Raw genomic sequence first — 24,081 nt, forward strand, 5'->3', positions numbered from 1 at the left:
ATAATGACACTGGCAGGGAAGGGGTTAACACAGTGGGTGACCAAGGGGTTAAATGTGTACCTAGGGGTGTGTTTCTAACTGTATGGGGGTTGGGTTTGTGAAATGACCATAGAGACCTGTGTTTCTATATAGAAGGATCACAGGCCCTCTGTGATCATTCCAGAGAGAAGAACGGTCAGATGTGTTTACAACAGCTGACCGTTCTCTCTCAGCGGGGAGGGATCACGGGTGCCAGGCGGCAATCGGAGACGCCTGCCCCGTGCATCGAAATCCCCGCTGCTGGTGGCATCCCCTAGCTGCAGGCGCACGACCGATGTAGACTTACGTCGTTTTGCGCAGGAGGGCCGCCCTGCCGCAGTAAATCGGGGGTGGGTGGTCCGGAAGCGGTTAAAGGAGTTGTAAAGTCAGAAGGTGCATTCTTTGCTTTAAAATAAAAAACCTTCTGTGTGTAGTAGCCTCCCCAGCACCCCCTAATACTTACATAAGCCCCCTCTCTGTCCAGCGATGTCCACGAATCCCTCGGCTGTCCGGGAGTCTCCCTCCTGTTTGGCTGGAACACAGACGTGGCGCCATTGGCTCCCGCTGCTGTCAATCAAAGTCAGTTAGCCAATCAGGAAAGAGGGGGCAAGGCTGAATGGCAGTTCAGTGTCTGAATGGACACACGGAGCTGCAGCTCAGCTTCGGTGCCCCCATAGCAAGCTGCTCGCTGTGGAGGCACTCGATAGGAGGGAGCAGAAACGAGGGACCCAAGAAGAGGAGGATCGGGCTTCTCTGTGCAAAACCAACTGCACAGAGCGGTTGTTGTTTTTTATAGCAGTTTTAATTTTTTTTTATATAAATACTTCTTCATTTGTATGATCTAACATATGAGTGCCTAAAAAGTCCCAAAACTCAGGGGAAACTATTTTTTTTTTATGGGACAATGTCATATGACGTTTTCCTAGAACGGGCCACGCAGTGGCGCGATCTGTCCACCGGATTTCATGGACAGGATCGGATCGGATAATGTGGAGAAGTGTAAGGTTTTGCACTTGGGGACTAAAAACATAAAAGCACAATACACGTTAGGAGGGGAACTTTTGGGGGAATCAAAAATGTTGAAAGATCTGGGAGTCTTGGTAGAGGATAGACTAAGCAATAGCATGCAATGTCAAGCTGCAGCTGCCAAAGCCGGCAGAATATTATCATCCATAAAGGAAGGGGATGTATTCCAGAGATAAGACTATAATCCTTCCACTTTATAAAACTCTGGTCCGACCGCTTCTGGAGTATTCTGTCCAGTTCTGGTCGCCGGTCCTCAGGAGGGATGTGTTGGAGCTGGAGAGAGTCCAGAGAAGGGCAACTAAACTGATTAGGGGATTGGAGGACCTTAACCACTTTACCGCTGCTCACTGGAGCTCTACTGCGGCAAAGAGGCTCGTTATCGTCTGGCGACGTAGACCTAGGTCGCCAGACATTCCCCTCTCTCGGCGGCGCACCTGCGCCGCCGGAGGCTCGCTCCCGCTGTATTCAGTCACAGCGGGAGTCAGGCCAGGGGAGGAGCGGTGGTGATCACCGCCGCTCTTCCCCGATCGTCGGGGAATCGAGTCTGGAGATCTGCCCGCTTGTGTAAACAAAGCGGGCGGGTCTCCTAAGTGACAGACAGGGTCAGATTGCAGGGTTCAGCATAGCTGAACCTTCGATCTGTCCCTGTGTCACTCAGTCACCTCCCCCCACACACGTTAGTAAGCACCAGACATACATTAACCCCTTGATCACCAATAAAAATTAACCCCTTCCCTGCCAGTGTCATTTTTACAGTAACAGTGCATATTTATAGCACTGATTACTGCAGTACTGGTACCCCCAAAAGTGTCAAAAATGTCAGTCAAGGGTCCGATCTGTCCGCCGCAATGTCGCAGTCCCGCAAAAAAAAAAACGCAGATCGCCGCCATTACGCGTTTAAAAAAAAAAAACACCTAAAACGACAGAAATCTTTCCCTTAGTTAGTAAACGCAATAACTTTTGCACAAACCAATCAAAATACGCTTATTGCGATTTTTTTTTTTTACCAAAAATATGTAGCAGAAAACAAATTGGCCTAAAATGATAAAAAAATTTGATTTTTACATTTTTGGGGGGGGGGGGGGGGGAATTTCATATAAAAAAATGTGAAAAATATTGTTATTTTTTCAAAATTGTCGCTCTTTTTGTGTTTATAGCGCAAAAAGTAAAAATCGCACAGGTGATCAAATACCACCAAAAGAAAGCTCTGTTTGTGGTAAAAAAAAGGACGTAAATTTAGTTTGGGCACGGCGTTGCATGACCGCGCAATTGTCAGTTAAAGTCGCACAGTGCCGAATCGCAAAAAGTGGCCAAGACGTAAGACAGCAAAATCCTCCGGTGGTAAAGTGGTTAATTATGAAGAGCGTCTGCAATCGCTTGATTTATTCTCCCTGCAGAAGAGACGTCTGAGAGGGGACATGATAGCAATTTATAAATAAATGAATGGTGATCTCAGCATAGAAAAAAAAACGATTCAGTCGAAAAGATTGCATGAGGACTCGAGGGCATACAATGCGATTAGAGGAGAAGCGTTTTAACCTCAGGCAACGCAGGGGGTTCTTTACTGTTAGGGCTACAAGACTGTGGAATTGTCTACCACAAGAGGTGGTTTCTGCTGGAAGTATGGTGGCTTTTAAAAGACTATTAGATGTACATCTCAAGGATCAGAACATTCAGGGCTATGAGAGATGATTACGGCCACACACACCTACACAGGTTGAACTGGATGGACTATTGTCTTTATTCAACCTCACCTACTATGTAACTATGGATAGCAGCGGGTGTCAGAGGACATGTCACTGCTGACATCCGCTGCTCCATAAAGGTGAATGGAGCATCCGATCAGGTCCGCCTGAAAAACTGACAGGGACCGGATCGGAAAGCCCGTGTGAAAGGAGGCTTAGGACCCTTTCACACATACGGACCGTTCGTTTCATCAGTTCAGTCATGTTTTTTTGTCATCAGTTTTTTCAGTCAACATCCGTTTTTCATCCGATCCATTTTTTTAACGCAAAAAGAAAAATAGGGCTTTCATCCTTTAAAAAAAAAATGGATGTTGACAGAAGCGGATGAAAACGGATGTAAATGAATGATCATCCATTTACATCCATTTTTCCATAGGAATGCATTGATGTCCGTTTTCCATCTGTCAACAGATGGATGAAAAACGGACGAATGGTATGTGTGAAAGGGGCCTCACTGTAGAAATGACATTGGCAGGGAAGGGGTTAACATCAGGGGCGATCAAGGATTTAAGTGTGCTCCTAGGGAGTGCTTTCTAATTGTGCGAGGAATGGACTGACTGCAGGAAGAGAGAGATCCGTGTTCCTGATTCATAGGAACAAAAGATCTCTCTCTTCCTGTGCGACAGAACGGCAGTTTGCCTTGTTTACATAGGCAGGCCACCTTTCTGTCATTCTCCTGAACGATCGCGGGTGCCCTGTGGTAGGGGCGTAACTACAGGGGTTGCAATTGCAAACGGGCCCCATGCTCCAGGGGGCCTGTGCAGCTCCACTGTATACCTGGATAGGAGGGGGGGGGGGCAGGGGCAGCATGTAGAGAAATCACTGTCCTCCTTTTTCCTTCTGTAGCTGCAGGAGGAAAATGGAGGAGATTGGTTCCTCTGTATGCTGCCCCCGCCACTCCTCCTATCCAGTTCACTTGTGTTCTGCTGTCTCTGGGCCCCTGTGTGCTCCCCTGCCCCCCCCCCTCTACTGTGCTGCCCCCCCCCCCCCCCCCCACTGTGCTCCCTTCCCTCTCCTGCTGGCTGCTGCAGGGGATGTGTCACAATAGAGAACCAGGAAGGGGTCGGCACGAGGTAAGAATTGATCTAGGAGGGGAAATTTGGGGAGGTGTGCTAGGGGTGGTGGTTTGGGTGGGGGCGGGGGTGCTGTTGAGAGGAGGGATAATAGAAGAGGATTTTTGCCAGGAGGGGGGGATTTAGGGGTTTGTGCTAGAAAAGATGGGGGGGGGGATTTGAGCTAGGAGGGGGAATCTTAGGGGGGGGGGGTTGTGCTAGGTTGGAGGATGGGGGGGGGATGTTGTGATGGGAAGGGGGATTTGGCGTGGGGGGGGGGGGGGGGGCGGAATTGTGTGCTGGGCATATGCAGAATGAGAAGATTTGAGCTGGGAGGGGAGATGGGGGGGGGGATTTTGTGCTGGGAGGGAGGATTTCAGAAGGGGGGGAGGATTTGTACTGGGAGAAGGGGGAATTTTTGCTTGAGCATGCAGATTAGTGTGCAGTTTTTGGGGGGTGAGGGGATCTTTCGTGAAACATAATGCTCATACATCTTGGGGGGGGGGGGCTCAATTTGGAATGTTTGCCCTGGGGTCTTTGCTTTACAGATTTAAATTGCTACAAGAGGAATGACAATATTACCTGCTGATACAAAGTATCTCTGCAATGACTTATTCACCTCTGCCATCCACAGCATAGCGAACAGCGACATCTATCGGCCGGCTCTGCACATAGCGCACAGTCACATCTATCAGTCGTCTGGACATATAGCGCACAGCGACATCTAGCGGCCGGCTCAGCACATAGTGCACATCTACCTCTAGCGGCAGGTTCAGCACATAGCGCACAGCGCCATCTATCGGACGTCTCCGAAGACATAGGGCGGACCACCTCAACACGCTGCGCACAGCGACATCTATCGGACGTCCCAGCACGTAGCACACAGCGACATCTAGCGGCCGCGTCTGTGCAGTCATCCTCCCTTAGAGGATCGTTATCCGGACTGTGCCATCTCCATCCTGGGGGACACTCGGTACGTTTTCCTTAACATGAGACGATGAACAAAGCCTGCCGAAGTGTTCTTATTGGTTCTTTTTGATAAACGTGTTCCTATTGCCGGTGCAACACAAAAACGGGGGTGTTTTTGTTGAGGGCCCATGTATCTATACAAGGCGGGAGCGGACTCCCCCAGCACGAATCCGGCAGTAGTACGGTCTAAAGATGTCCGCCACCATGAAGAAAGCGGTGAGGCGGCCTGGGGAGCGTGTGGGGGGATTTGTGCCGGGTGTGGGGTATGTGTGACACCCGGTGTGGGGGCCTGGGGGGGGGGGGGACATTGTAATTCATTACATCCACCCGGGGGGGGGGGTATATAGGGAATTATGGGGGACAACATGGTACCTCACATTACCCCTCATAGTCCTCCATGTTACTGCATAGTATTATATATTACTTCTCATTATTCCTTCCTAGCATTCCATTGTACCTCACATTACTCCTCATAGAACCCCCTTCATACTACTCATAGTACTCCATATTCCCTCATACTACCTCATAGTACCCCATATTCCTTCATACTACCTCATAGTACCCCATATTTCTTCATACTACCTCATAGTACTCCATATTACCTCATAGAACACCATATTTTCTCTTAGCACCCCTTATTCCTTCATAGTACCCCATATTACCTCACAATACCTCAATTTACCTCATAGTACTCCTTATAGCACCCCATATTCCATCATGGCATCCCTAATTCCTTCATAGTACCTCATATTACCTCATTACTTCTCATTATACCTTTCTGTCATCCCATTGTACCTCACATTACTCATAGCACCCCTTATTCCTTCATAGTACCCCATATTACCTCACAGTACTTCTCCTGGTACCCCTTATTCCTTCATAGTACCCCATATTACTTTTATAGTACCAAATTTCTCTCATAGCACCCCTTATCCCTTCACAGCACCCTATATTACATAGTACCCCATATTTCTTCATAGTACCTCAAATTACCTCATAGTACTCATAGCCCCTCTTATACCTTCATACCCTTATTGCTTCATAGCACCCCATATTACCTTATAGTACCCCTCATAGAACCATTTATTCCTTCATTGTACCCCATATTCCTTGTACCCCATATTCCTTCATAGTACCCCACATTACCTCATAGTATACCACATTCCTTCATAGTACCCCATATTACCTCATAGTATCCCATAGTACCCCACATTCCCTCATAGTACCCCACATTCCCTCATAGTACCCCGCATTCCCTCATAGTATCCCATATTACTTCATAGCACCCCATATTACCTCATAGTACCCCATATTAACTCACAGTACACCACATTACCTCATAGCACCCCATATTACCTCATAGTACACCACATTCCTTCATAGCACCCCATATTACCTCATAGTACACCACATTCCTTCACAGCACCCCATATTACCTCATAGTACCCCACATTCCCTCATAGTACCCCACATTCCCTCATAGTACCCCACATTCCCTCATAGTACCCCGCATTCCCTCATAGTATCCCATATTACTTCATAGCACCCCATATTACCTCATAGTACCCCATATTAACTCACAGTACACCACATTACCTCATAGCACCCCATATTACCTCATAGTACACCACATTCCTTCATAGCACCCCATATTACCTCATAGTACACCACATTACCTCATAGCACCCCATATTACCTCATAGTACACCACATTCCTTCACAGCACCCCATATTACCTCATAGTACCCCACATCCCCTCATAGTACCCCACATTCCCTCATAGTACCCCACATTCCCTCATAGTACCCCACATTCCCTCATAGTACCCCGCATTCCCTCATAGTATCCCATATTACTTCATAGCACCCCATATTACCTCATAGTACCCCATATTAACTCACAGTACACCACATTCCTTCATAGTACCCCATATTACCTCATAGTACACCACATTCCTTCACAGCACCCCATATTACCTCATAGTACCCCACATTCCTTCATAGCACCCCATATTACCTCATAGTACACCACATTCCTTCATTGTACCCCACATTACCTCATTGTACACAACTTTCCTTCATTGTACCCCACATTCCTTCATTGTATCCCATATTACCTCATATAGCCCCCCATATTACCTCATAATACTAATAGCACCCCTTATTCCCTCATAGTACCCCATATTAACCCATATGCCCTCATAGCACCCCTTATTCCTCAATAGTACCCCAAATTACCTCATAGTACTGTCTTAGATTGTAAACTCTAATGAGCAGGGCCTTCTGATTCCTCCTGTATTAAATTGTATTGTAACTGTATTGTCTGCACTATATAAATCCTTTATAATGATAATACTCCATATTACCTCATATAGTATTCCATGTTACCTCACATTACCCATAGTGCCCCATATTACCTTTATAGTATTTCACATTACCTCATAATACTCCATATTACCTCATATTACTCCCCATAGTGCTTCATATGACCTCCTAGCACCCCGTATTATCTCACATTACCTAATAATAGCACCCCATATTACCTCACATTACCTAATAATAGCACCCCATATTACCTCACATTACCTAATAATAGCACCCCATATTACCTCACATTACCTAATAATAGCACCCCATATTACCTCACATTACCTAATAATAGCACCCCATATTACCTCACATTACCTAATAATAGCACCCCATATTACCTCACATTACCTAATAATAGCACCCCATGTTACCTCACATTACCTAATAATAGCACCCCATGTTTCCTCACATTACCTAATAATGGCACCCCATGTTACCTCACATTACCCCTAATAATGCCCAATATTGCTTTTTATTACTCCTCATAGTGCCCCTTATTACCTCACATTATCTAAACTGAACAAAATTATAAAAGTAACACTTTTGTTTTGGCCCCCATTTTTTATGAGCTGAACTCAAAGATCTAAGACTTTTTTTCTATGTACACAAAAGGCCGATTTCTCTCAAATATTGTTCACAAATCTAAGGCCTCTTTCACACGGGCGTTCCATATGTCCGTATATCATCCCATCCGTTTGCGGGTGATATATGGACATAATGTAAGTCAATGGGATTGCGGATGACCATCCGCTGACATCCAATTTTCGTCCTTTCAGTTCTCTTCCGTTTTTTGGAACGGAACAGAACCCTATTTTCTCTTACGTCCTCCGACAGTCGCCGCCTCTTCATATTCGTCACATATGGGGTATTAGACTTTGCTCCGAAGGAGTAGCTAGGCAACAGAATATGTTAACAATAAAGCTTTAACATATCCCACCCTCAAGGGGTGGTCCCCTCAGTCAATACCCTCCTACTTCCTGCAACCATATCTCAGTTTTAATGTCTAGCTTGTCAGGAGTGGCTGGCTCTCTCTGTGCTGGGACTTTTTGTCCCAGACTCTTTCTTCTTTTTTGATATTTTGTTTGAGTTTTCTCTCTACCTTTACTTAGCTGTTATTTTTGTCAGCATTAGTTAGTTCTTCGGACGAAGAGGATCATGCGGACTGGGTCTCGGGCTGATCCCCCTGGTCGCAGGTCGTGGGTCAGTGGCTTCCCAGTCTGCCATCGAGCGTTCAGCCAGGTAACGCTCCTGGCACGGTGAACGACCCATCCCTGTTCGGTGCAGGGATGATTGGTGAGGTGGCTACCTCACCGGACGCTGTGCGGTTTCTGAACCGCCATTGTGTGCGTCTTGAATTGCGACTCTCCCTGCCTCATGTGCAGCGGCTTGTTCGCCTGTGCGGGTTCCCCACGCCATGTGAGGTAAGTGTATCTATGTGGGGACCTGTCTGTCTGGGGGGGGTCTCAGTCTGGGACTGTGTAACCTGCCTTTAATCACACTGCTTGTCTCCCTATATCTCGGCTGCATGCTGTGGGCTGCAAGGGGGGGGGGAGCTGTATGACACTGAGTATGTCAGGCTGGGCAGTGTGAGGAGCTGTGTGCTGTGGGGCATGTTTTTAATGGCATGTTGGGGCATATACAGCGATCGCTGCGGCGATCTAACATGTATCCATATTATGGGATAATATTGTGTGTGATTTTATGCACTGTGGAGCGGCGATTTCGGCGCCAAACGGCGCCATTTTACCGGCGCCCGCTCCGGCCGCATGGTTTACATGCACGGCGGCCATTTTCTTGTAGCCTCCATAGGCTTACATAGAGCGCCCTGGCAGCATCACTTCCTCTCTCCTGGAAGCACCGATCGAGGCAGCAGCAGCAGCGGAGTCTCCTCAGGTTTTATCCTTCTATTCCTGTCTTCCATTGCCTGTATTCAGTCTGTATATTCCCTGTGGGGGTCTCATTGTGCCTGAGTGTGGTGCGGTGGGCTGCGCTTGCCGCGCTTGCTGTAAGGGGGCAGTTAACCCTTGGTTGTCTGGCATACAGGGGCAATGGATTCTCAGGAGGGCAAGTTTCCCACAGTATTGGTGGAAAGCCAGGGGACCGCTGTTTCCCCCCCAGGGGGGGATTTGGCCACTATTGTGGCTGGCCTTGCTGCACAGGTGCAAATGCTGGTGGCTGCTCAATCTACTAAACGGCCCGGAGTTACTCTGTCCTCTGATTCTGAGGGTGAAGGTGATGGGGCTGTTCTGGCGGGGACCCCCCTATCGGGGTCCCGCTCCTCTCTTGATCTAGTGGGGTCTGAGGTAGAGGCTGAAGTTGAGGGGGTTGATAATTCTCCCCCTGGCTCGCCTGAAGAGCTTGCAATCATGGATGAGTTGATTGCTTCCATTAAGCAGACGCTACGTTTGCAGGACGAGGTGTGTCCCCCAGCTGCCTTGGCGGCTTATGGGACGCAGAGAAAACGCAGGACGCCGCAGGTTTTTCCCTGCAATGCTGATTTTCAGCGCGCTGTTAAGGACCAATGGCGCGATTTGCGCAAGCCTTTTGCGGTACCAAGTAAATTTAAGCTGCGTTATCCTTTCTCGCCTGCCACTGATGAACGGTGGTGTGTGCCTCCGCCAGTGGATCATGCTATTGCGGTTTTGAACAAAGCCACTGCGATCCCTGCAGAGGGATCCCCTGTTTTCCGTGATGCCACGGATAGGAGACTGGAGTCTCTTGCCCGTCATACTTATTCTGTTACGGGTTCTATGCTTAAGGCTCTGTTTGCTTCTCTCATGGCGGCCCAGGCGATCGCAAGTTGGACGCAGATGCTTAGGCGCGTCCTAGTGGCCGATTCGGCCTCGGCGGCGACCCTGGATATGGTGGATCAGATCCACCAGGGTGTCATGTATCTGTGTGATGCGGACCTGGACCTGATTCCGTTGGCCGCGCGTGTGCACAGCGTGGCGGTGTTGTCTCGCCGCCTGGTTTGGTTGAAATGTTGGTCGGTGGACCAATCTTCACGTAAAACCTTAGCCAATCTGCCTTATGATGGGTCTCGCCTTTTTGGGGAGTCCCTGGATGTGTTGATTAAGGGGATTACCGGGGGTAAGAGCACTCTCTTGCCCCATTTCCCCAAGGCTAAGGGGGCTTCTGGGAAGAAGCATGCTCATTTTCGGCCCCCTCAGGGGTCCTTTCGTGCCTTTCGGCCGCACTACAAGGGCAAACCGTTCAAGGGCCAGGGCTCTCAGAAGAAACCCTGGTCTGGGAAACAGAAGTTTGGCCAATCCGGACCTGCGGCCCATAACAGTTCGGCCTGAAGGGGCGCCCTCACCCAGTTTTGGGGTGGGGGGACGCTTGCTCGGTTTTCTTCAGCCCTGGTTGGCCCGTGTGCGGGACAGATGGGTTCTGGAAATCGTTCGATCTGGTTACAAGATCGAGTTTCTCTCTCGGCCAGAGAGCAGATTTTTTCCCTCAAATCTACAACTGTCTCCAGAGCGCCTGCGGGATCTGCACCTGGCGGTGCGGGACCTGAGGGCTCAGGGAGTGGTGGTTCCGGTGCCTCATCGGGACAGATTTCGGGGGTTTTATTCCAATCTGTTCACCGTGCCCAGAAAGGAGGGCAAGGTTCGTCCAATTCTGGACTTGAAAGCTCTGAACCGCTCTGTGCGGGTTCGCAAGTTCCGCATGGAATCCCTGCGCTCGGTGGTGGCTACCCTGGTTCCGGGGGAATTCATGGCCTCCATCGATTTGAAGGATGCGTATCTTCACATCCCCATATTCGAGGGTCATCAGAGATACCTTCGATTTGCCATTGCGGAGGATCACTACCAGTTCGTGGCGTTGCCCTTTGGGCTCGCCTCGGCTCCGCGGGTCTTCACCAAAGTGCTTGCACCGGTTCTGGCATTATTGAGAGCCCAGGGCATTTCTGTCCTGGGGTATCTGGACGACATTCTGATTCGGTCTGCGACCAGTCAGGGTCTGGAGAAGGACCTGTCTGTCACGATGCAAACTCTGCAGGAGTTCGGTTGGACGATAAATGTTCCAAAGTCGACACTGAGTCCGTCGGTTCGTCTTCCCTATCTGGGAATGATACTGGACTCGGTGCAGGCGAAGGTCTTCCTGCCGGAAGACAAACTCAGGACTCTTCAGGAGGAAGTCAGGTCCCTCAGGGACGTTCCGAACTCGTCTCTGCGGACGTGTATGAGATGTCTGGGATTGATGGTCTCGGCTTTCGAGGCGATTCCTTTCGCGCAGTTTCACACGCGGGGTCTCCAGGCGGAGATCTTGTCCAAGTGGGACGGGCGACCTCAATCTCTGGATCTTCAGATCTCGTTGAGTCATCGCACCAGGGAAAACCTTCTGTGGTGGCTCCAGTCCCCGTTGGTGTCCGGGGGCAAGTCGTTTCGTCCGATCTCGTGGACGATAATCACCACGGATGCCAGCCTGTCGGGCTGGGGTGGTGTTCTGGGCGTTCTGTCCGCCCAGGGGACCTGGTCGGAGGGGGAGTCTTCCCTCCCGATCAACATTCTGGAATTGCGTGCGATAAGGCTCTGTCTTCATCGCTGGACGGACCGGCTGCAGGGCTGCCCGGTTCGGGTGCAGACGGACAATGCCACGGCGGTGGCCTACATCAACCACCAAGGGGGCACCAGGAGTGCCCGAGCGGCTCGAGAAGTGGCCGACTTTCTGTCTTGGGCCGAGACTCATGTCCCGGCGATAACGGCGGTTCACATTCCGGGAGTGGAGAACTGGCAGGCGGACTATCTGAGTCGCCAGACCCTGGATCAGGGGGAATGGTCTCTCCACCCGGCTGTCTTCCAGATGTTGTGCGCGAAGTGGGGTCTTCCAGATGTGGACCTGTTCGCGTCTCGCCTCAACTACAAGGTGAAGAGGTTCGTGGCAAGGACGCGCGACCCTCGGGCAGACGCGTCGGACGCGTTAGTGGCCCCGTGGCATCAGTACAGGCTGATGTACGCGTTTCCACCGATTCAGTTGCTGTCCCGGTTCCTTCGCAGGTTACACTCGGAACGCAGCACGGTGATTCTTGTGGCACCGGACTGGCCTCGCCGGTCCTGGTACGCAGACCTCGTGAATCTGGCGGTCGACGCCCCCTGGCGTCTGCCTCTTCGGGACGATCTACTGTCTCAAGGACCGATTTACCATCCTGCTTTACAGTCGCTGGCTTTGACGGCCTGGCTGTTGAGACCGAGGTCCTGAAGGAGAAGGGTCTCTCTCCAGAGGTTGTTCATACCTTGATCAACGCGAGGAAGTCTTCCTCGGGAAAGGTTTATTACCGTACTTGGAAGGCCTATTTTGCCTGGTGTGAGTCCAGGGGGTTTTCACCCCGCACGTACTCGGTTTCCCGTGTGCTGTCTTTCCTTCAGACGGGTGTCGATCAGCGTTTGGCGCTGGCTACGATAAAGGGTCAGGTGTCTGCGCTGGCCGTTCTGTTTCAACGTCCCGTGGCTTCCAACTCCTTGGTTGGCACTTTTATTCAGGGTGTGCGGCATCTGGTTCCTCCTAGGAGGGATCCTTTGCCCCCTTGGGACTTGAATCTAGTCCTGTCTGTGTTACAACGTGCTCCTTTTGAACAGATCAGGGAGATATCGTTGTCTATGTTGTCCAAAAAGGTCGCCTTTTTGGTGGCGATCACTTCGGCTCGCAGAGTGTCGGAACTGGCGGCTTTGTCCTGCAAGTCTCCGTACCTGGTTGTTCATTTGGATAAGGTGGTCTTGCGACCTAATCCTTCTTTTCTGCCGAAACGAGTTTCGGATTTCCATCTTAACGAGGATATTGTTTTGCCTTCGTTGTGCACGAAGCCTAAACATCCAAAGGAGGTGAGCCTACATTCTCTGGATGTTGTTCGGGCGATTAGGGTTTACCTTAAATCGACTGAGTCTTTTCGAAAGACGGACTCCTTGTTTGTTCTTCCAGAGGGTCCTCGGAAGGGCATGGCGGCTTCCGCCTCTACCATTGCCAAATGGATCAGGCAGACCATTGAACAGGCCTATGCCTTGCAGGGGAAGGTTCCCCCTGTGCCTGTGAAGGCGCACTCTACTAGATCTCTGAGTACGTCTTGGGCCTGTCGTCATGGGGCTTCTGTAGCCCAGGTGTGTAGGGCGGCGACTTGGTCGACCGTACACACTTTCACAAAATTCTACAAAGTAGATGTTCAGGCATCGGTGGATGCTTCCTTTGGCCGCAAGGTTCTTAGTGCGGCTGTTCCCTAGGGTCCCTTGTTGGGGACTCCTGGCTGTTGGGATAAGTTTTGTATCCCCTGGTTTTTTGTCTTTTCCTGGGTTGTTGCTCCTGTTGAGCACTTATTTTTGCTGTTGCCCAGCTGGTTTCCTTCCTTTGGTAAGGTTCCTTTCTTTGATGTGGAGACTGCGTTGCCTTTCGGCGCGGATGCGTTTCCCACCCCTCATGTTTGCACTGCTTTGGGACGTCCCCATATGTGACGAATATGAAGAGGCGGCGACTGTCGGAGGACGTAAGAGAAAACGGAATTTTTGTAAAATCTTACCTGTAAAATTCCTTTCTCTGAGTCCTCCGACAGTCGCCGCCCCCGCCCCTCTTTTGGGGTTTGAATGTATACTCTACTGCTATTCCACTAAAACTGAGATATGGTTGCAGGAAGTAGGAGGGTATTGACTGAGGGGACCACCCCTTGAGGGTGGGATATGTTAAAGCTTTATTGTTAACATATTCTGTTGCCTAGCTACTCCTTCGGAGCAAAGTCTAATACCCCATATGTGACGAATATGAAGAGGCGGCGACTGTCGGAGGACTCAGAGAAAGGAATTTTACAGGTAAGATTTTACAAAAATTCCGTTTTTCTTCCGTTAAAAAAAACGGAACGGATGCAAAATCGGATGTCAGCGGTGTCATCCGCTGACATCCGCAATGCCCATAGACTTACATTATGTCCGTATATCATCCGCAAACGGATTGGATGATATGCGGACATACGGAGCGGATGACACAAATGTCATCCGCTCCGTGAAAGAAAAAAGAAAGTGCCGCAGCGGAAGAAGAAATCGGAACGGCCGTGTGAAAGAGGCCTAATCTGTGTTAGTGAGCGCTTCTCCTTTGCCAAGATAATCCATCCACCTCACAGGTGTGGAATATCAAGATGCTGATTAGACAGCATGAATATTGCACAGGTGTGCCTTAGGCTGCCACAATAAAAGGCTCTAAAATGTGCAGTTTTACTGTATTGGGGGGGGGGGACCAGTCAGTATCTGGTGTGACCTCCATTTTCCTCACGCAGTGCAACACATCTCCTTCACATAGAGTTGATCAGGTTTGTGATTGTGGAATGTTGGTCCACTCCTCTTCAATGGCTGTGTGAGGTTGCTGGATATTGGCAGGACCTGGAACACACTGTTGTATAAACCGATCCAGAGCATCCCAAACATGCTCAATGGGTGACATGTCCGGTGAGTATGCTGGCCATGCAATAACTGGGATGTTTTCAGCTTCCAGGAATTGTGTACAGATCCCTGCACCATGGGGCCGTGCATTATCATGCTGCAACATGAGGTGATGGACGTGGATGAATGGCACAGCAATGGGCCTCAGGATCTCCTCACGGTATCTCTGTGCATTCAAAATTCATCAATAAAATGCACCTGTGGTCATTGTCCATAACATACGCCTGCCCATACCATAACCCCACCCCCACCATGGGCCACTCCATCCACAAGTAGTCAAACATAGAAAAAAGGTGACCGCACTCCGAAAGTTAAAATCAAAAAGGAGTAATTTTATTCTTCATCACAGGCATCAAAAATAAGACTGGTGAGACATGGGACAGGTGAAAGGTTGACGCGTTTCACGACACAAAAGGTCGCTTACTCATAACCACACATGTGAGGTGGATGGATTATTTCGGCAAAGTAGAAGCGCTCCCTAACACAGATTTAGACAGATTTGAGAACAATATTTGAGAGAAATCGGCCTTTTGTGTACATAGAAAAAGTCTGAGATCTTTGAGTTCAGCTCATGAAAAATGGGGGCAAAAACAAAAGTGTATAATTTTGTTCACAGTACCACATACCACCTCCCATTACCTCCCTCCCATTTCACAGGTTAAACTGGATGGACTATAGTCACAGGTTGAACTGGATGGACTATAGTGTTTATTCAACCTCAACTACTATGTAACTACCCTCACAACATCCCCCAGTACCCCTCACAGTACCACATACCACCCCCCAGTACCCCTCACAGTACCACATACCACCCCCCAGTACCCCTCACAGTACCACATACCACCCCCCAGTACCCCTCACAGTACCACATACCACCCCCCAGTACCCCTCACAGTACCACATACCACCCCCCAGTACCCCTCACAGTACCACATACCACCCCCCAGTACCCCTCACAGTACCACATACCACCCCCCAGTACCCCTCACAGTACCACATACCACCCCCCTGTACCCCTCACAGTACCCCATACCACCTCCCATTACCCCTCACAGTACCACATATCACCCCCAGTACCCTTCACAGTACCACATACCACCCCCCAGTACCCTTCACAGTACCACATACCACCCCCCAGCACCCCTCACAGTACCACATACCAGCACCCCTCACAGTACCACATACCACCCCCCAGCACCCCTCACAGTACCACATAGCACCCCTCGCAGTACCACATACCACCCCCCAGTATCCCTCACAGTACCACATACCACCGCCCATTACCCTGTCAATTCCTGGTTATGTGGGACAGGAAGTGAACGAAGTGACGTGTATCCTCGCCCAATATCAGTCTATAACGTAATATAAAATCTGGTTGTAGATACACACTGACCCTTCCCCCATCACTTATTCTGGCAGGTCGCTGAGGACGTCAATGTCACCTTCGAGGACCAGCAGAAAATTAACATCTTCGCCAGGAACACGAGTCGTGTCACCGAGTTAAAAGATGAGATTGCGCTGAAGAAGGTACGCCGGGATTCCCCCCACCTCTTGTCTGTGTATTGATTGGTTTCCCGCGGCTCTGGGGGAGGGAGGGGGGTTGTCCTTGTATTCAGCTGGCCATACACTGGTTATCTGGAGGCCGAACCAAAGAAAATACCAGATTTCTCCATCCACGCCATACAGCGCTGATGGAGGGATCTCCTGCTGTGTCTATGTCCAGACAGCGGCTTCTGATTGGACATAACACTTATTCAGCTAATAATTGAAATATATTAAGAATACAGGTGAGACCGCAAGGAATCACCCAGAAATAGGCCAAGTTTTACAGGTTGGAAGTGTTATTGCTGTAGATAACATCCATGAGCATACGTTACATCAACTGATGACGTAGGGTTGGTTATATATATCTACAATATATGGAACTCCTTCCATTTTTCAATTAAGGGATAATGGATGGGGGCTGACATGGCCACCCGCTGAGTGAATTTTTAGGCCAGTTCCAAATTTTTTTTAGTATTTGGCCAGCTTAACCACTTGACCTCCGGAAGATTTACCCCCCTTCATAACTAGGCCATTTTTTGCAATATGGCAGTTCGTTACTTTGGCAATTGCGCAGTCATGTAACGCTGTACTCAAAATGTATGTCCTTTTTTCTTTCCCACAAATAGAGCTTTCTTTTTACGGTTTTTGATCACCTCTGCGGTTTCTAATTTTTGCGCTCTAAACTAAAAGATCGACAGTCTTGGAAAAAAAAAAGAATTTTTTTACTTTCTGCTATAAAACATATCCAATAAAAAAAAAAACTATTAAAAAAAAAAAGATTTCTTCGTCAATTTGGCCAATATGTATTCTGCTACATGTTTTTGGTAAAAAATCCCAATAAATGTATATTGTTTGGCTTGTGCAAAAGTTATACCATCTACAAACTATGGGATGTTTTTTTAATTAATTTTCTTTTATTTTTTTTACTAGTAATGGCGGCAATCAACGACTTATAGATGGACTGCGATATTGTGGTGGACATTTTGACACTTTTTGGGGACCAGTGACACCAATAAAGTGATCAGTGCTAAAAAATATGCACTGTCACTGTACTAATGACACTGTCTGGGAAGGGGTTAACATCAGGGGCCATATGTGTGCCTAGCCAGTGTTTTAGTGTAGTGTAGGAGGTGCTTTTACTAGGGGAAGGCATGGATCCATGTCCCTGCTTTGCAGAGACACAGGATCCATGTCTTCCCTCCTGTTATAATGGCGATCTACTGCTGTGTCTCAGCCAATCAGGAGTGAGAGACTCAGACGACAGAGGCGCTCATGGACATCACTGGATCGAGAGTGGGAGAATGCATTAAGATAAAAGAGCCTTCTGCCTTTACAACCACTTTAACATACAGCATTCTTCTTATGTAACGACCACATCCAGCTACCATTGCTTGTTACATAATTACAACATTGCTCGATATTCCTAAACATAAACATTGGGTTTAGTGCCCATTCACACTACTGCGACTTGTCAGCCTGAGAAGTCTTGGTCCATGCAGTGCTACGGGAACCGTTCTAATAGGAGCGACTCAAGTCGCTCCGACTTAGAAAGTAGTTCCTGTACTACTTGGGGGCGACATCGGAGCGACTTGCATTGACATTCATTATATGAAGTCCGTGCAAGTCGCGCCCAAGTCGCGGTGCACGCGACTTCACAGGTCGCCCACGAAGTCGTGCCGCGGTAGTGTGAACCGACACTTAGCACATTCATATAAAAAAAGAAACGTTTTTTTGTTTTTTTTTTCTGAACAGTAAAATTTTTTTTATTGGAGCCCTTTTACACTGAGGTACTTCTAAACTGCCCATAAAACGTTTTGTGGCACTTTGCAGGCACTTTTTAAGGAATTAAGGACCGGAAAGGTTTTACCCCCTTAATGATCAGGCTATTTTTTGTGATAAGGCAACTGCGTTCATTTAACTTACAGCTGCGTGGTCGTGCAATGCTGTACCAAAATAAAATTTGATGTCCTTTTTTTTACCCCTACAAATAGAGATTTCTTTTGGTGGTATTTGATCACCTCTGCGGTTTTTGTTTTTTTGCGCTATAAACAAAAAAAGAGCAACAATTCTGATAAAAAAAAATAAATATATATTTTTTACTTTCTGCTATAAAACATTCCCAATAAAAACATTAAAAAATCTAAATTTTTCATTAATTTAGGCCAATATGTATTTTGCCGCATATTTTTGGTAAATAAAATCCCAGTAAGTGTATATTGATTGGTTTGCACAAAAGTTATCGCATCTACAAACTAAGGCATAGATTTATGTTGTTTATATTTATTTATTTTTTACTAGTAATGGCGACGATCAGCGATTTTTAGCAGAGCTGCGACATTGCGGCGGACAGATCGGACACTTTTGAGGGGACCAGTGACCCTAATAGAGTAATCCGTGCTAAAAATATGCACTGTTACTGTACTAATGACACTGGCAGGGAAGGGGTTAACACCTGGGGCAATCAGAGTTAAGTGTGTCCCTAGGGGTTTCTTTCTAACTGTGTTGGGGAATCAACTCGTTGGATGAACACAGAGACCTGTGGAACACAGGATGCCTATGTTCATCTCTGACAGAACAGCGGCCTGCCTTGTTTACATCGGCAGACTGCCATTCTGTCTCCATGGGGATTGATCGCAGGTAGCCGGCGGACATCGCGTCCGACGGACCCACTGACTGGCTCTCCATCTGACCAATCGGCACGTGTGCGCGCCTCCACTATCTGTTACACGAAGCGATGTACAGGTACATTGTTTCATGTAAAAGAGCCGACCTGCCGCTGTAAAACGACGGCGGCTGGTCGGCAAGGACATGTGACTGAATAACTTCCCCAAAAAACATTTTTAGACGCTTTTCAGGTGTTTTTTATTGGGCGCTTTCCACTCATTTCAATGCAGAGGGGTGTTTTTGGAGAGAGGTTTTTTTTTTTTTTTTTAGCTCTCCAAAGATGCTGCATGCCGGATTTCTTTCACTGCACTGCCAGCGCACCACCCCAGCATGAAAGCATTTATTGACTTTAATGGGAAGCATATTTCGTGAGCTTTTCAGGCACTTCTATTAACTCCAAAGCGCTTGAAAAACACCTCAATGTGAAAGGGCTCTTAGGTCGGTGCATTGTATTGTGCAGTCAATATGTGATTGTGGCCTCCACGCTCACGCCACTTCTTACCTGTGATTTGTTGATTGTTCTGACAGAAAGAGCTCCAGAATTTGGAGGACGCCTGCGATGACCTCATGATGCTGGACGACTCCCTGTTGATTCCTTACCAGATCGGTGATGTGTTCATCAGTCATTCTCAGGAGGAGACGCAGGAGATGCTAGAAGCTGCCAAGGTTTGTAAGAATGGTGGTGGGGTGGAACTTAATGCTTGCCATAGGAAGGTGCAGGCTTGTGTTAGCTGAGCATTTTGTTTTCTCCAATCATTTAGGCAAACTACTAATGCAAGGGAGACACTTTTTCTTGAAATATGTCCCCCCCCCCCCCCCCCAACCCAAAGGGATTGTCCCTTTCCCAATGGTACTCACAGAAGTCATACTGATTGGGGTCCCTGTGCATCGACAAGCAGATCCTAAATGCAGAATACAATGGGCAAAACTAAAAATAAAAGTGTGTGTGTGTGTGTATATAATATACAGTGCCTTGCGAAAGTATTCGGCCCCCTTGAACTTTTCGACCTTTTGCCACATTTCAGGCTTCAAACATAAAGATATAAAACTGTATTTTTTAGTGAAGAATCAACAACAAGTGGGACACAATCATGAAGTGGAACGAAATTTATTGGATATTTCAAACTTTGTTAACAAATAAAAAACGGAAAAATTGGGCGTGCAAAATTATTCAGCCCCTTTACTTTCAGTGCAGCAAACTCTCTCCAGAAGTTCAGTGAGTATCTCTGAATGATCCAATGTTGACCTAAATGACTAATGATGATAAATAGAATCCACCTGTGTGTAATCCAGTCTCCGTATGAATGCACCTGCACTGTGATAGTCTCAGAGGTCCGTTTAAAGCGCAGAGAGCATCATGAAAAACAAGGAACACACCAGGCAGGTCCGAGATACTGTTGTGGAGAAGTTTAAAGCCGGATTTGGATACAAAAAGATTTCCAAAGCTTTAAACATCCCAAGGAGCACTGTGCAAGTGATAATATTGAAATGGAAGGAGTATCAGACCACTGCAAATCTACGAAGACCTGGCCGCCCCTCTAAACTTTCAGCTCATACAAGGAGAAGACTGATCAGAGATGCATCCAAGAGGCCCATGATCACTCTGGATGAATGCAGAGATCTAAAGCTGAGGTGGGAGACTCTGTCCATAGGACAACAATCAGTCGTATACTGCACAAATCTGCCCTTTATGGAAGAGTGGCAAGAAGAAAGCCATTTCTTAAAGATATCCATAAAAAGTGTAGTTTAAAGTTTGCCACAAGCCACCTGGGAGACACCAAACATGTGGAAGAAGGCGCTCTGGTCAGATGAAACCAAAATCAAACTTTTTGGCAACAATGCAAAACGTTATGTTTGGCGTAAAAGCAACACAGCTCATCACCCTGAACACACCATCCCCACTGTCAAACATGGTGGTGGCAGCATCATGGTTTGGGCCTGCTTTTCTTCAGCAGAGACAGGGAAGATGGTTAAAATTGATGGGAAGATGGATGGAGCCAAATACAGGACCATTCTGGAAGAAAACCTGATGGAGTCTGCAAAAGACCTGAGACTGGGACGGAGATTTGTCTTCCAACAAGACAATGATCCAAAACATAAAGCAAAATCTACAATGGAATGGTTCACAAATAAACATATCCAGGTGTTAGAATGGCCAAGTCAAAGTCCAGACCTGAATCCAATCGAGAATCTGTGGAAAGAACTGAAAACTGCTGTTCACAAACGCTCTCCATCCAACCTCACTGAGCTCGAGCTGTTTTGCAAGGAGGAATGGGCAAAAATGTCAGTCTCTCGATGTGCAAAACTGATAGAGACATACCCCAAGCGACTTACAGCTGTAATCGCAGCAAAAGGTGGCGCTACAAAGTATTAGCTTAAGGGGGCTGAATAATTTTGCACGCCCAATTTTTCAGTTTTTTATTTGTTAAAAAAGTTTGAAATATCCAATAAATTTCATTCCACTTCATGATTGTGTCCCACTTGTTGTTGGTTCTTCACAAAAAATTACAGTTTTATATCTTTATGTTTGAAGCCTGAAATGTGGCAAAAGGTTGAAAAGTTCAAGGGGGCCGAATACTTTCGCAAGGCACTGTATATATAATATATATATGTGTGGAAATAGCATCAGTAAAGGCAACTCGAGGATAATCTCACCTTCATTGTAAATGCTGTGTCTGAGAACTGCCAGCACAGCTGTACTATACATTTCTAGACCTGTATGCGGCAGTTTGAAGTATCTGTGATGTCATAGGTTCTCTCCAATGCTGTTTGCAAGTCTAGGATGCCTGGAGGACGTCCGTGTTTCCTTTCCACTTAAAGCAGTGTTAAACCCAAAATCTAAAATGTAATATATTGCAGCTTACCAATCATTCGGCATGGTGGCTGTATTGTTTTTCTGTTTTTTTTTTTTTTTAACCCCCCCCCTCCCCTCTGATTTCACTGGGCCAGTAACATACCTCCTGTATTAGTAAGACACCACTCTGGATGAAGGAGCACAGGGGGCACCCTTGGACAGCAGCATTGTAATTCTGCGGGGCGGGGAGTGTTAAATGCATCAGCGGATTTACAGATTGAAGCCAAACTCCAGCTAACACTTTATAGGCAGTTACGGCAGTTTTTTTTTTTTTCCTTTTAGGATAAAGGTTTTACATGAATAACTAAAAGCTAATCATTGTAAGCATCCCTGCCAGTGGTAAATGGTTTGTCCCATCCCTGTAAATGCTACATTTGCAGGACAGCTTATTCTGTTAAAAAACAACAGATTTACAGATAGATCACCAGATGAAAAGCAAGCCTAACAAGGAAAACTAATGCAGCCACCACATCTAGGAATTGGTAAGCTACAATATAATAAATTCTTGCTTTTGGGTTTAATACCACTTCAATTTCCAGAGAATACATGTCCCATGATTCTTTGGGACTTGTGTGGTTTGTAGCAGGGTGGATTTGATTTAAATCAAATTGATTTTTACCACCTACCCACCAGGCACTTAGAACACCCTTCCTAACCAGACCAATTTTCAGCGTTCAGCGCTCAGCGCTCTCACATGATTGACATTCATGTGAGCGAACTGAATTGAATCACATTTGAATGACAATTACTCAGTTATGCAACACCTATGACATTTTTTTTCCCCACACAAATAGAGCTTTCTTTTGGTGTTTTTTTTTTATTTTTTTATCACCATTGAGTTTTTTATTTTTTGCGCTATAAATGAAAAAAAATCCGAAAATTCTTTTAAAAAAAATAAATGTTTCTTCGTTTCGGTTTTAAAATTTTGCAAACAGTAATTTTTCTTCATAAATTTTGACCAAAAGTTTTACTGCTACATATCATTGGTAAAAAACAAACCAAATAAGTATATATTATTTGGTCTTTGTGAAGGTTATAGAGTATAAATTATGTTTGTGTATCAGCGCTGCTCAAAAATGTGCCTATATATATATATATATATATAAATTAATCACACCTGATGTACTGACGGCCTATCATTTCTTGAGACCCTAACAAGCCAGGAAAGTACAAATACCCCCCAAATTACCCCTTTTTGGAAAGTAGACATTCCAAGGTATTTAGTAGGAGGCATGGTGAGTTTTTTTTTTTTTCCCACAATTCTTTGCAAAATGAATATTTTTTATTTTTTTCACTAAATTGTCATATTACCAAGTTATTTCTCACACACTGTATAGGCATACTTGCAACTACACCTCAAAATACATTCTGCTACTCCTCCTGAGTATGGCGATACCACATGTGAGACTTTTACACAGCCTGGCCACACACAGAGGCCCAACTTTCAAGAAGCCTCCAGGTGTTCTCAGGGACATAAATTGCACATATAATTTCCTGACAACCTATCACAGTTTTGAAGGCCCTGGAGCACCAGGACAATGGAAACCCCCATAAAATGACCCCATTTTGGAAAGGAAACACCCCAACACATAATCTAGGAGGCATAATGAGTCTTTTGAACATGTCAAATTTTTCCACAAGTTTTTGGCAAACGTGGAAAGAAAATAAAATTGCATTTTTTTTTTTTCACAAAATTGTCCATTTGTAAGATATATCTAACACATAGCATGTACATAGCAAAAATTACACCCCAATATACATTCTGCTACTCCTCCTGAGTATGGGGATACCACATGTGAGACTTTTCCACAGCCAGGATGAGCACTGATTGAGGCATAATTGAGACATGGATCAGGCAGGGGTGAGCGGTACTGCATTCTCTCTCCTCTCACGCTGTACTAATCGCTGTGTGCGAGGAGAGAACTGAACCGGACATGCGCCGGTTTGTTGACAACGTATTGCTTTGTCATTGGACGAAGCGATCACGTGGTAAACGGCTGCTATAATTGGGAAGAGCGATTCTGGGAGGACGTCATTGTACGCCCTCCCAGAATAAGCTACCAAACCAAAAAGAAGATTCCCCTAGGGGTGGGACTTTTTAGGCACCAATCAATTATATAAGACAAATCAATTTATATAAAAGTTAAATTCTTTATTAGTTGATACAGAAAAAATTAAAACAAAAAGGCAAGCTAAAACATATTGCACATGGGACAGTTGAACTTGGTACCACAAAACCCCCGGGCTGTGACCCGACGCGTTTCGGAGTCTCTTGGGCTCCTTCCTCAGGGGTGCCCTTAGAGGGTGGTCTGTGGGTAATCAATGCATAACATATTAATTTCCACATTGTAAATATAGTTGTACTACATTTAAACAGAAAGTTTTAACAACAACTTACATGGTTCACTGTGATGGTGAGCA

At 46.8% G+C, this 24,081-nt stretch overlaps 1 protein-coding gene across 1 annotated transcript in view; it reads left to right on the forward strand.

Moving 5' to 3' along the window:
- Nucleotides 1-4,973: 4,973 nt before the first annotated feature.
- The window catches only part of PFDN4 (prefoldin subunit 4), a 30,417-nt gene continuing 11,309 nt past the window's right edge, over nucleotides 4,974-24,081 (forward strand). The window contains exons 1-3 of the mRNA XM_082271720.1: nucleotides 4,974-5,026; nucleotides 16,017-16,124; nucleotides 19,335-19,472. Of these exons, the coding sequence (XP_082127846.1) occupies nucleotides 5,003-5,026; nucleotides 16,017-16,124; nucleotides 19,335-19,472 (270 nt within the window). The 5' untranslated portion in view covers nucleotides 4,974-5,002. The remainder of the gene's footprint in view (nucleotides 5,027-16,016; nucleotides 16,125-19,334; nucleotides 19,473-24,081) is intronic.

The sequence above is a fragment of the Pelophylax lessonae genome (assembly GCF_965119305.1).
Source record: "Pelophylax lessonae genome assembly, chromosome: 11".
In the NCBI taxonomy this organism is placed as follows: domain Eukaryota; kingdom Metazoa; phylum Chordata; class Amphibia; order Anura; family Ranidae; genus Pelophylax; species Pelophylax lessonae.